General features: G+C 52.4%; 1 protein-coding gene across 1 annotated transcript in view; it reads right to left on the reverse strand.

The window, feature by feature from the left end:
• The window catches only part of LOC136757473 (transient receptor potential cation channel subfamily V member 5), a 40498-nt gene that overhangs the window by 12085 nt on the left and 15665 nt on the right, over window positions 1–12748 (reverse strand). The window contains exons 7-10 of the mRNA XM_066712398.1: window positions 3148–3374; window positions 2697–2843; window positions 2394–2612; window positions 2130–2216 (exon numbers count right to left, since the gene is read on the reverse strand). Coding sequence (XP_066568495.1) covers window positions 2130–2216; window positions 2394–2612; window positions 2697–2843; window positions 3148–3374 — 680 coding nt within the window. The remainder of the gene's footprint in view (window positions 1–2129; window positions 2217–2393; window positions 2613–2696; window positions 2844–3147; window positions 3375–12748) is intronic.

A 12748-nucleotide genomic window follows, 5' to 3' on the forward strand; every position in this document is an offset into this window, starting at 1 on the left:
GGGGAAACATGATTAATACATTGTTACTATTGTTACTATTGTTATTTTTATAATCTTTCTTATAGAAAATGATGTTGCATTGAATTGTAGTGCATCATTTGACTGATGTTGGGTCTAGTGGTGAACTACATTTCCCATAAAGCACTGCAACACCTTTCCCATTGACATCCATTGTAGTCACAACATCCACAATGATGGCAAGTTGTTTTATTCATGCTGCAAACTCCCTGCTGACGGGGGTTGAAACCCCAGTCTGGTGAATAAATATGGCGGCGCGTTGGAAGGAGACACTGTGTTTTCGACCGCAGTGCGGGCGGCTCTGGCGTGTTGAGACAGGGACGCTCAGTGGGGAGCAGCTCCTACACAATCCCCAGCATCGGCAGCATCTACACAACTGAGCAATGAAGATACAAACACACTGAAGACACACTCTGAGTCTGTGCTGTGTTTCAGCTCTCCTGCAGACCTGCTCTCCTGTCTTCTGCCATTGCTAACTCTATAACTGGTCATCAATGTTGACTTGATTTTAAAATATATTGTGTAATTTTAATTACATGGTTGACTCAATTCTTATGCTTTAACTCATGTTGTGATCAGTGGGACTGATGCTCCTCATGTCTGTTGCGCTGCGGGTCTATCAGACTGGTTTCTATGGGCTCAAATTAGAGCCTTAAGTAACGAATTCAAATGAAAATATATCATAAATGAGAAAAATGTAATTGAAAGCATAACAGTATTTTTGAGTAAAACTGAAAAAAATGATGCTGAGATTAAAAATAAAACAATTGAAAGCAAAATGTATAGAATTGTAAACAACAAGAATTATATCAAAAGCAAAACAAGAAACCTTGAAAGCAAATAATTTTAAACGAGAGCAAAACTAACACCTCAACGTGGCTAGTGGAAACAGGGCACGCTGCTTCAGTTCCTGACCATTGACCTGCCCATCAAAATGCATTCTATGATTCACTGACTCTGGAGTCTGGCTGATTCGTTCATCCTAACAAGGAAACCAGATTGTCTCTCATGTTATGACCGTATTTGCCATGTTGCTTCCAAATTCCCACTTGCTCAGTGCATGATTATAAAGAACTCTGTATATGTATCTGTGTGTATGTGTGAGAAAGAGATTTAATTTATTTTGTGTTTTAAAATTGACAAAATTCAAAATATTATGTATAATTCCTAATGGGTGTCTTGCAAACAATATTATCGAGGGCTGCATTGTGCTTTGGCAACATTTAACTTCTCGGAGCAGCACTGTGTGTAAGGAGGTATGGATCTCTCAATCAAATTGGTCGTACAGTGTTTTGCTACGTGTTGAATAAATAACAGATTAATTCCACAAATGCCACTCGTTCAAGCCTCTATTTTGTTGTTGTAAGAACTTACTCAAATGCATTTAGCTATATATTTTTCAAGATTGAATTTAGATGTGTTGAATAAATAATGTTAATGTTTCCACAACTATATTTAATTTAACACAGTCAACCAAATACAGATTTGTCTCCCTAGCTTTAGTGATGTGCAGTTTCCAGCTCAAATAAATCACTCTAACCAATCCTGATTCGGTCTGCATTGGTTGGTTTCGTGTCTTAGAATCAGTGAATCAAATGAACTAATTTAATCGATTTACCAAACTGAACTGAACTGAAGAAATCAAAATGCCAATCACTATTACTGTGAGTCTCAGACTTGCTTCCACTAATCAGCTGAGGCTCAGAATCTATCCAGTCAGCACTCTCAGGCTGTTCTGTTGACCAATAATGCAGATTTATTAGGCTAGAACATGCCCCTAGTAGAAACGGGCTGTGGTTAAGGGAAAAAAGAACCCTAGGCTGAAGGACTCAGAATAGGCAGCCATGTTATCTGCTGTGTTTATGTTGAGTCTCAGCGGCTCTTTCTCTCGATGAGTCTGGTGACCCATCCAGTGGATTAACTGGGTGCCACCTGATGACTTTATCACAGTCCGGTGATCACATAGGCTCAATGAATGAAACAACGCGCCCTGACTGTCTGTATAGCTGGCTGGCATGGGGAGGTTCTTGAGATCTACAAGGCCCAAGATGCACTGGGAGGGCTGTGCCACTGACACACAGCAAGGGCTCTTGGGAGTTGCTGTTCCTGACCTCCAGCACAAGCATGACCAGAGCTCCTATCACACTGATGATCTCGCCCACCAGACGCAGGAGATCCTGATAGGAGACGTAGCAGTCCTGAGAGAGAGAGAGGGAGACAAAGGATATATAGCACAGAACATTAAATCTGACTCACTGCACTGTATTAACATCCTCCCTCCTTCCCTCTCCTCTCCCCCTCCTCTCTCGTCTCCCTCTTCCACACAAACCCTGACCCCCTCTCCCTCTCTCCCACTGTCCTCCCCCCACCCTCACCTGCAGTGGCTTCTGTATGTAGATGGTGTTGGAGTCTGAGTACTGCAGGGTGTAGTTGCTGGGCACGGGCTGCAGGGGGCGGTAGAAGCAGCACAGTGTGAAGCAGCTCAGATACAGCACGTAGAGCAGCAGGAGACATTGGAAGTACAGCTGGCCATAGAGCCGCCACTTCAGACTGGCCAGCTGGCGCACAGGGGTCACCTCCAGCACCTGCCGAGCCTGGAGAGGCAGAGAGGTACATGTAGACACTGAGTGACTGACTGAGTTGCAGACCCCTGTACAGAAACTCACACTCACACTCACCTTTCTGTTGGAGCTGCTCACTATGAGCCCCAACACTGAGCGCCGGTCGCTCCAGGAGTCGATCTCTGTCAGGTCGTACAGGGTGGAGGTCACAGGACCCAGACTCCACTGCTCTCTGCGCCGCCGGTCCACCATGTGCTTGAACATCTGGCAGAGGGAGAGAGAGGAGAGGAGGGATATGGTGAGGATTGATTGGGACTGCTTTCTGGACTGTTTTACCCATGGTGCTCAGGGCAGGCTGGGCTGGGATGGGAAAGGCAGGGAATCATGGGATATGTCGTAATTTAGGGGGGCACTTAGCATGTGACACTTAGCACTCAGTTAACTAAAAAAACAATCTGTATCTCCCATGAGACTTAGCGCTCCACTCCCTGTACTAATCAATAGCCCCGATGCCCCAGGGCACCATGGGAGCTGTAGTCCAGTCTCCCTTTCTATCTGTCTCTCTCACCGTCACGTTGCCCTTCTTTGCAGCCAGTTTGAGGGGGGTGAGTCCACGGTGATTGGGCAAGAAGTCCAGGGAGACGCCCCCCTGCCCTGTCTCCCCCTTCCCTTCCCCCTGGCCTCCCATCCTCCCCCCATCCTCCTGTCTGTCCGCCAGCTGCATCAGCAGGTTGAAGATCTGACAGCTTACAGTATTACTGGGCTGGAGAATCAGGATGTGCAGGACAGTGTTACCTGAGAGAAAGAGAGAGAGAGAGAGAGAGAGAGAGAGAGAGAGAGAGGTTAATACACAAACACTGACTGACAGAGATAGGGAAAGAGGGAGGGAGAGAGATAGAGAGAGAGAGGGGTTAATACACTAACACGAACTGACCGAGTACAGTGTCCTGCAGGGCCGTGCACAGATATTTTGGGGGGCAGGGGCTCAAGCAAAAAAAAAAAGGTTCACCCTATACCTCCGAGGGGGCACTGATGGGGGCACTTATAGAGTCGCAGGGATAAAGGGCAGGGGCTCAAGCCCCCCCTGGGGTCTATCTGTGCACGTGCCTGGTGTCCTGAGTAAGAGTCAGATTTCTCAAACATCTCCAAAGTGGTGTAGGGCGCCCAGTCAGAGCCACGCTGCGCCCAGTCAGAGCCACACTGCGCTCAATCAGACTCACGCTGCGCCCAGTCAGAGCCACGCTGCGCTCAATCAGACTCACACTGCGCTCAATCAGAGCCACACTGCGCCCAGTCAGAGCCACACTGCACTCAATCAGACTCACGCTGCGCCCAGTCAGAGCCACGCTGCGCCCAGTCAGAGCCACGCTGCGCTCAATCAGAGCCACACTGCGCCCAGTCAGAGCCAAACTGCGCCCAGTCAGAGCCACACTGCGCTCAATCAGACTCACGCTGCGCCCAATCAGAGCCACACTGCGCTCAATCAGACTCACGCTGCGCCGAGTCAGAGCCACACTGCGCCCAGTCAGAGCCACACTGCGCTCAATCAGACTCACGCTGCGCCCAGTCAGAGCCACGCTGCGCCCAGTCAGAGCCACACTGCGCCCAGTCAGAGCCACACTGCGCCCAGTCAGAGCAACACTGCGCTCAATCAGACTCACGCTGCGCCCAGTCAGAGCCACACTGCGCCCAGTCAGAGCCACACTGCGCCCAGTCAGAGCCACACTGCGCCCAGTCAGAGCCACACTGCGCTCAATCAGACTCACGCTGCGCCCAGTCAGAGCAACACTGCGCTCAATCAGACTCACGCTGCGCCCAGTCAGAGCCACACTGCGCCCAGTCAGAGCCCCACTGCGCCCAGTCAGAGCCACACTGCGCTCAATCAGACTCACGCTGCGCCCAGTCAGAGCCACACTGCGTTCAATCAGAGCCACGCTGCGCCCAGTCAGAGCCACGCTGCGCCCAGTCAGAGCCACGCTGCGCTCAATCAGACTCACGCTGCGCCCAGTCAGAGCCACGCTGCGCCCAGTCAGAGCCCCACTGCGCCCAGTCAGAGCCACACTGCGCTCAATCAGAGCCACACTGCGCTCAATCAGACTCACGCTGCGCCCAGTCAGTGCCACACTGCGCTCAATCAGAGCCAGACTGCGCCCAGTCAAAGCCACACTGCGCTCAATCAGACTCACGCTGCGCCCAGTCAGAGCCACACTGCGCTGAATCAGACTCACGCTGCGCCCAGTCAGAGCCACACTGCGCCCAGTCAGAGCCACACTGCGCCCAGTCAGAGCCACACTGCACTCAATCAGACTCACACTGTGCCCAGTCAGAGCCACGCTGCGCCCAGTCAGAGCCACACTGCGCCCAGTCAGAGCAATACTGCGCTCAATCAGACTCACGCTGCGCCCAGTCAGAGCCACACTGCGCCCAGTCAGAGCCACACTGCGCCCAGTCAGAGCAACACTGCGCTCAATCAGACTCACGCTGCGCCCAGTCAGAGCCACACTGCGCCCAGTCAGAGCCACGCTGCGCCCAGTCAGAGCCACACTGCGCTGAATCAGACTCACGCTGCGCCCAGTCAGAGCCACACTGCGCCCAGTCAGAGCCACGCTGCGCCCAGTCAGAGCCACGCTGCGCCCAGTCAGAGCCACGCTGCGCTCAATCAGACTCACGCTGCGCCCAGTCAGAGCCACACTGCGCTGAATCAGACTCACGCTGCGCCCAGTCAGAGCCACACTGCGCCCAGTCAGAGCCACGCTGCGCCCAGTCAGAGCCACGCTGCGCCCAGTCAGAGCCACGCTGCGCCCAGTCAGAGCCACGCTGCGCCCAGTCAGAGCCACACTGCGCCCAGTCAGAGCCACACTGCGCCCAGTCAGAGCCACACTGCGCTCAATCAGACTCACGCTGCGCCCAGTCAGAGCCACACTGGGCCCAGTCAGAGCCACACTGCGCTCAATCAGAGCCACGCTGCGCCCAGTCAGAGCCACGCTGCGCCCAGTCAGAGCCACGCTGCGCTCAATCAGACTCACGCTGCGCCCAGTCAGAGCCACGCTGCGCCCAGTCAGAGCCACACTGCGCTCAATCAGAGCCACACTGCGCCCAGTCAGAGCCACACTGCGCTCAATCAGACTCACGCTGCGCCCAGTCAGAGCCACACTGCGCTCAATCAGACTCACGCTGCGCCCAGTCAGAGCCACACTGCGCCCAGTCAGACTCACGCTGCGCCCAGTCAGAGCCACGCTGCGCCCAGTCAGAGCCACGCTGCGCCCAGTGAGAGCCACACTGCGCTCAATCAGACTCACGCTGCGCCCAGTCAGAGCCACGCTACGCCATGTCAGAGCCACACTGCGCCCAGTCAGAGCCACACTGCGCTCAATCAGACTCACGCTGCGCCCAGTCAGAGCCACACTGCGCTCAATCAGACTCACGCTGCGCCCAGTCAGAGCCACACTGCGCTCAATCAGACTCACGCTGCGCCCAGTCAGAGCCACGCTGCGCCCAGTCAGAGCCACGCTGCGCCCAGTCAGAGCCACACTGCGCCCAGTCAGAGCCACACTGCACTCAATCAGACTCACACTGCGCCCAGTCACAGCCACGCTGCGCCCAGTCAGAGCCACGCTGCGCCCAGTCAGAGCCACACTGCGCTCAATCAGACTCACGCTGCGCCCAGTCAGAGCCACGCTGCGCCCAGTCAGAGCCACACTGCGCCCAGTCAGAGCCACACTGCGCCCAGTGAGAGCCACACTGCGCTCAATCAGACTCACGCTGCGCCCAGTCAGAGCCACGCTACGCCATGTCAGAGCCACACTGCGCCCAGTCAGAGCCACACTGCGCTCAATCAGACTCACGCTGTGCCCAGTCAGAGCCACACTGTGCTGAATCAGACTCACGCTGCGCCCAGTCAGAGCCACACTGCGCCCAGTCAGAGCCACGCTGCGCCCAGTCAGAGCCACACTGCGCTCAATCAGACTCACGCTATGCCCAGTCAGAGCCACACTGCGCCCAGTCAGAGCCACACTGCGCTCAATCAGAGCCACACTGCGCTCAATCAGACTCACGCTGCGCCCAGTCAGAGCCACGCTGCACCCAGTCAGAGCCACGCTGCGCTCAATCAGACTCACGCTGCGCCCAGTCAGAGCCCCACTGCGCCCAGTCAGAGCCACACTGCGCTCAATCAGAGCCACACTGCGCCCAGTCAGAGCCACGCTGCGCCCAGTCAGAGCCACACTGCGCTCAATCAGACTCACGCTGCGCCCAGTCAGAGCCACACTGCGCTCAATCAGAGCCACGCTGCGCCCAGTCAGAGCCACGCTGCGCTCAATCAGACTCACGCTGTGCCCAGTCAGAGCCACACTGCGCCCAGTCAGAGCCACACTGCGCTCAATCAGACTCACGCTGTGCCCAGTCAGAGCCACACTGCGCTCAATCAGACTCACGCTGCACCCAGTCAGAGCCACACTGCGCTGAATCAGACTCACGCTGCGCCCAGTCAGAGCCACACTGCGCCCAGTCAGAGCCACGCTGCGCCCAGTCAGAGCCACGCTGCGCCCAGTCAGAGCCACGCTACGCCATGTCAGAGCCACACTGCGCCCAGTCAGAGCCACACTGCGCTCAATCAGACTCACGCTGTGCCCAGTCAGAGCCACACTGCGCTGAATCAGACTCACGCTGCGCCCAGTCAGAGCCACACTGCGCCCAGTCAGAGCCACACTGCGCTCAATCAGACTCACGCTGCGCCCAGTCAGAGCCACGCTGCGCCCAGTCAGAGCCACACTGCGCTGAATCAGACTCACGCTGCGCCCAGTCAGAGCCACACTGCGCCCAGTCAGAGCCACGCTGCGCCCAGTCAGAGCCACGCTGCGCCCAGTCAGAGCCACACTGCGCTCAATCAGACTCACGCTGCGCCCAGTCAGAGCCACACTGCGCTCAATCAGACTCACGCTGCGCCCAGTCAGAGCCAAACTGCGCCCAGTCAGAGCCAGACTGCGCCCAGTCAGAGCCAGACTGCGCCCAGTCAGAGCCACACTGCGCCCAATCAGAGCCACACTGCGCTCAATCAGACTCACGCTGTGCCCAGTCAGAGCCACACTGCGCTCAATCAGACTCACGCTGCGCCCAGTCAGAGCCACACTGCGCCCAGTCAGAGCCACACTGCGCTCAGTCAGAGCCACACTGCGCTCAATCAGACTCACGCTGTGCCCCAGTCAGAGCCACGCTGTGCCCAGTCAGAGCCACATTGTGCCCAGTCAGAGCCACGCTGTGCCCAGTCAGAGCCACATTGTGCCCAGTCAGAGCCACATTGTGCCCAGTGAGACTCACGCTGTGCCCAGTCAGAGCCACGCTGTGCCCAGTCAGAGCCACATTGTGCCCAGTCAGAGCCACACTGCGCTCAATCAGACTCACGCTGCGCCCAGTCAGAGCCACACTGCGCTCAATCAGACTCACGCTGCGCCCAGTCAGAGCCACACTGCGCTCAATCAGAGCCACACTGCGCTCAATCAGACTCACGCTGTGCACAGTCAGAGCCACGCTGTGCCCAGTCAGAGCCACATTGTGCCCAGTCAGAGCCACGCTGTGCCAAGTCAGAGCCACGTTGCGCCCAGTCAGAGCCACACTGCGCTCAATCAGACTCACGCTGCGCTCAATCAGAGCCACACTGCGCCCAGTCAGAGCCACACTGCGCTCAATCAGACTCACGCTGCGCCCAGTCAGAGCCACGCTGCGCCCAGTCAGAGCCACACTGCGCTCAGTCAGCTGCAGGACAGCACTGCACAAACAACGGCAATTCAACTGAACCAAATTACACACCTCAAACACTCTTATCTGGCCCATTGGGAAACCAACACTAAAACACGGAACACACTGGAGTGCTATCGGACCCTCAATAGAAACTACAGCCTGGCAGAATACCTGGTGACTGTCAGAAACAAAAAGCAGAGGCAGATCCTGACCAAATACCGGCTCAGTGACCACAGCCTGGCCATAGAGACGGGCCGACACAGGCAGAGCTGACTGGCCAGAGAGAACAGGAGAGGTCAAGACAGAGATGCACTTTCTCCTGATTTTGTTAATAAATTGAAGATCTCCATCCCACAATTCCCACAAATGACAGAGACAGAAACAGCCTCACTGGCTGCCCAATATGCGTCCAGCTGTCACAGCCTGAGGGACAATGCGTGACACCGGCCTGAGGGACAGAGTACAGTATATAGACACCGTGCCTACTAGAAGCAGGGGGGGGATCCTGTTCTGTTTATATTCTGTGTTGTATGAGCGTGGGGGGTGGTATATATATGTATTGTTTAAATATTGTTATATTGTTTGTCATAATTTGTATAATGCTTTGGCAATACTAATGTACTATTGAAATAAAGCAAAATGAATTGAATGGAACTGATAGAGGGAGAAAGGGGGTAGAGACAGAGAGAGAGAGAGGTTAATCTCTCTCAGGATGACTTTCGTGACTGAAGATGACTGCCACTACTGCTGGTGAGTTTTCTGATGACTGTATAATCCGAGCGGGATGCACACTGTCTGCTACAGACTGGGCACCCAAAGAGCTGAGCTGTTTGGGCGGGTGCAGCCCTGGCCATGTGTCTCCTCTGACGTTTCACCAGTTGTTTCTCGGCCCTTCGCTCCTCAGACAGCTGGACCCCTTCATGGCACTGTTGTCTGCAGGCAGAGCGATTCGCAGCAGCACCCTCCAGGGAGTGACTGTTAATCCCGCACTACTTTAGTGACACCTTCAGATGGTATTTTAGATATTTTCTCTGCCCTCCTGTGGAGTGGCGCCCCGTATGCAGTTGGCCATACAATTTGCTTCAGAAATCTGCTTTGGAAGGCGATCCACTGGAATTCTGATCACATGACCGAGCCATTGCAGCTGGTGGAGAGTGACGGTGCCCTCAGTGCCCCTGTGCTCGGCTCTCTGCAAGATTGTAGGTGGCTTGCAGTGCAGTTGGGGTATGTGCCACAAAAGTGCAGTCATTGGCATATTGAAGCTCATGGACACACTGAGATGTGAGTTTTGTGACAGCTTGGAACCTCCTGATGTTAAATAGATGAAATCCAGGAAAACTCCACTCTCTGTTTCTATATCCTTGTGCAGAAGTGTTGTGACGCACAGGAGAAAGACATTCATTAGGATTTTTGCCAGCCAACACTCACCTTGGCCATCATCTCCTCATGGAAGAAGCACAGAATTTTCACAAACTTCAGGAGAACACAGGAGAACGTTCCATAGGAGTTCTCAATTAACTGTGTCAAAGGCTTTGGAGATGGAGATGTCCACAGAAGCAACAAATAGATTTAGTTTTTGCTCTCTGCATTTTTCCTGCAGTTGGCAAGCAGGGAAAATCATGTCCACTACACTCCTGTTCTTCCTGAAGCCACACTGTGACTCAGGTAGCACGTCTTCAGTGATGTTATCAGTCAGTCTGCGGAGCATGATCATTGCCAGGACTTTACCAGTAACAGCAAGCAGGGATATGCCCCGGCTGTTGCTGCAGACAGACTTATCACCTTTGTTTTTATAGATGGTGATGATGTTGGCACCCCTCCATTGTTGGGGAATGCTCTCTGTCCTCCATACCTCCAAGATGAAAAGATAGAGAGCTCTGGTGCAGAGGGTGAATCCAGCAACACTTCCGAGGGGGCAGAGTGAGCAACTTCTTGGTCCATGTATGGTTTTAACAGCATTATAGAAGTTGTTCATGTGATATTTGTCTGAATAAGACTGTGCTTTAGAGGTCCACCACTCATTCTGCAAGTGCTGCAAGGTATTTTGCACCTTCCTTCTCTGTTCCTGTCTTTAAAATGCCTCAGATGTGGGGTTGTTTAGTTTGTCTTTGTGCGCTCTGTGCATACAGTCAAGTAGGATGGAGATGTTTTGAGAGTCATCAAACCAGTCCCGGTGTTTCTTGTTGTTATGGCCTACTGAAGCGGCTACTGCCTCATAGAGTGACGCACTAACTAACATCCATTTGTCATAAGTGGATCCCTCTGAATCCAGGAGCAGATCAATATTCTGTAGGTTTTTTGCTATAGACTCCGGTAAGCCTCAGCATCATGAAGTCAAGTGCAGTTCAGCCTTTTCTTAGTTGACCTCTTTAGGCAGATGGATGAACATTAATTCTGATCTTGGCCAATATCATGCAACGATCTGTCCAACACTCACCTCCTCTCATAGCTTTCGTGTTGAGGGCATCCCTGACATCAGTGCGTCTGGAGATTATGTAATCTATCAGGTGCCAATGCTTGGACCGTGGCTGCAACCAGGAGGTTTTTATAGCAAAACCCTCTTGGGGGATATAATTATAATTATATCTCATTCCAGAAGAAGGTCTGGCCCCTCCTTGCTCTCTAAGTGACCCTTCATCAAAGAGCCTAGTCTTGTTCAGAGCAGGGATGTCGATGTTATATCAGGCCTGTTGGTGTCCCGTCTGGTGTCCACGAGAATACTTATGTTCCTTGTAGCAATCTGTAAGGAAATATCTGTTCTTTGAATATTTCAACTGCTGGAAGGAATGTAGTAGCCTAACCAGGAGGGACAGAGTGGACAATGTCTAGTCCACCTTTTCTAGGCCCTTCCCCTGTTGGGGTGAGTAGTGTGGCTCCTAAATAGGAATGCTCAGACACACAGGGGTCTGGCGGGACCAGCTGCCACCCAAATCCCAGCTGCTGATGAACAATAGCCCAGTGCTGCTAACCTGCAGGGCCCTGGCTAGGAGCTTCCAGGTCATTCAGCCCTGCCCCCATCACAGGTATCGCATCGCCGGCAGGCTTTAAACTTTTGTGGTCCTATGTCAGACTGGATCCAACATTGTAAAAATGTAGTTGCAGTCCTGTGTCGGACGCAGTCTGACATCTCTTTAAACACGTCTTTTGCATAGAAAAAGCCGATTATCTTCTTTAAAAAGGCTGAGCACAGGCTTCAGCAGCCTTGGAAACATCGCGATAAGTTGGAAAACACTCTAAACGTGTGGGCTGAGCCCCCCTGCGAGAGTCTGGAGTCAGGAAGTGATAGAGAGAGAGATTCAGGCTCTCACTGCAGGCTAAACATCGCCACATCAGCATCATGGAGTCAGAAAACAGCACACACATCTGCATAACTGTTACAAATGTTAGAATAAGCAGACAGTGAAGTAAATAGTTATTTAGATAGAGGAAGAAATTAGACTATACTGCTTAAGCAAAACCTGTAGCAGAAAGCCTGGCTTACACCCAGATGAATGCTTCAAGAAGAATCACACACTGCAAAAACACAGAGAGACCATTGAGCATTGCAGCACAATTGCACATTGTATAAAGCTTTCAGGTGATTGTTTGTTTTTTCATATTTCTCTGCATTTTACATATTCCTCTTTATTTTTTGTTTTCAAACCTCGCCACATGTAAATAGTATTAAACATTGATATAAAACTTGTTTTAATGTTTTTTTTTATTGCTGCTTACCTTTTAGTGCTGTAAACAGTTTTGTAGCTTTTCTAAAGTTCTAAAGTTAATTTATTACCAGAAAACCTTTTTTTTTTTCAACCATTTTGCACTATTTTCAAATTTGAGGATGTCCTCCGGAGTAATACTGCTTTGTGCAATGTTTTTTGCAAAAAAAAAAAGTTATTTCAACTTGAACAACACATGGACTGAAATGTTATTTTCTTCACAAAATGAAATTGGACCTGAGCAGCCTGACAGCTGCAAAATAATTGGACTGCAAAGGGTTAAATGGTGCAGGTTAAATTCAGATGGATCTCACAAGGACGGCAGTGGATACCTATGCAATGATATGATTTAAAGTGACGAGCGGGTTTCGTCAGCCCCCACATCACCGCTTTGCTGAGGGGAGATGGATTCAGATGACAAGGAGTAAATCCGGGATGTCCAGCACCTCCCTCCATTGCAGGCGGCTGCCAGAACTCCAGTCCATCGGAGGACCGCCTGTAGTGCGCCACCAATGCTTGCTTTTTTCTCAAAGTGTGCTCCCCTAGCCCTTGTCTTTCTGAGTTTACCCACAAGGCAGTGGGGAAGCGGCATGTCCACACCAAGTGGGCCTGTACAATGTACCTCTAGGGACAACTGCAGCTCCAAGATCCTCTGACAGATTAGTCTGGGCTTGTGAAGATGCCCTGGTACCCTGTGTTGCCATGCGGAGGCCCAGCAGAAGTCTTGGAGAC

Source organism: Amia ocellicauda, chromosome 1, assembly GCF_036373705.1.
Source record: "Amia ocellicauda isolate fAmiCal2 chromosome 1, fAmiCal2.hap1, whole genome shotgun sequence".
NCBI lineage: Eukaryota > Metazoa > Chordata > Actinopteri > Amiiformes > Amiidae > Amia > Amia ocellicauda.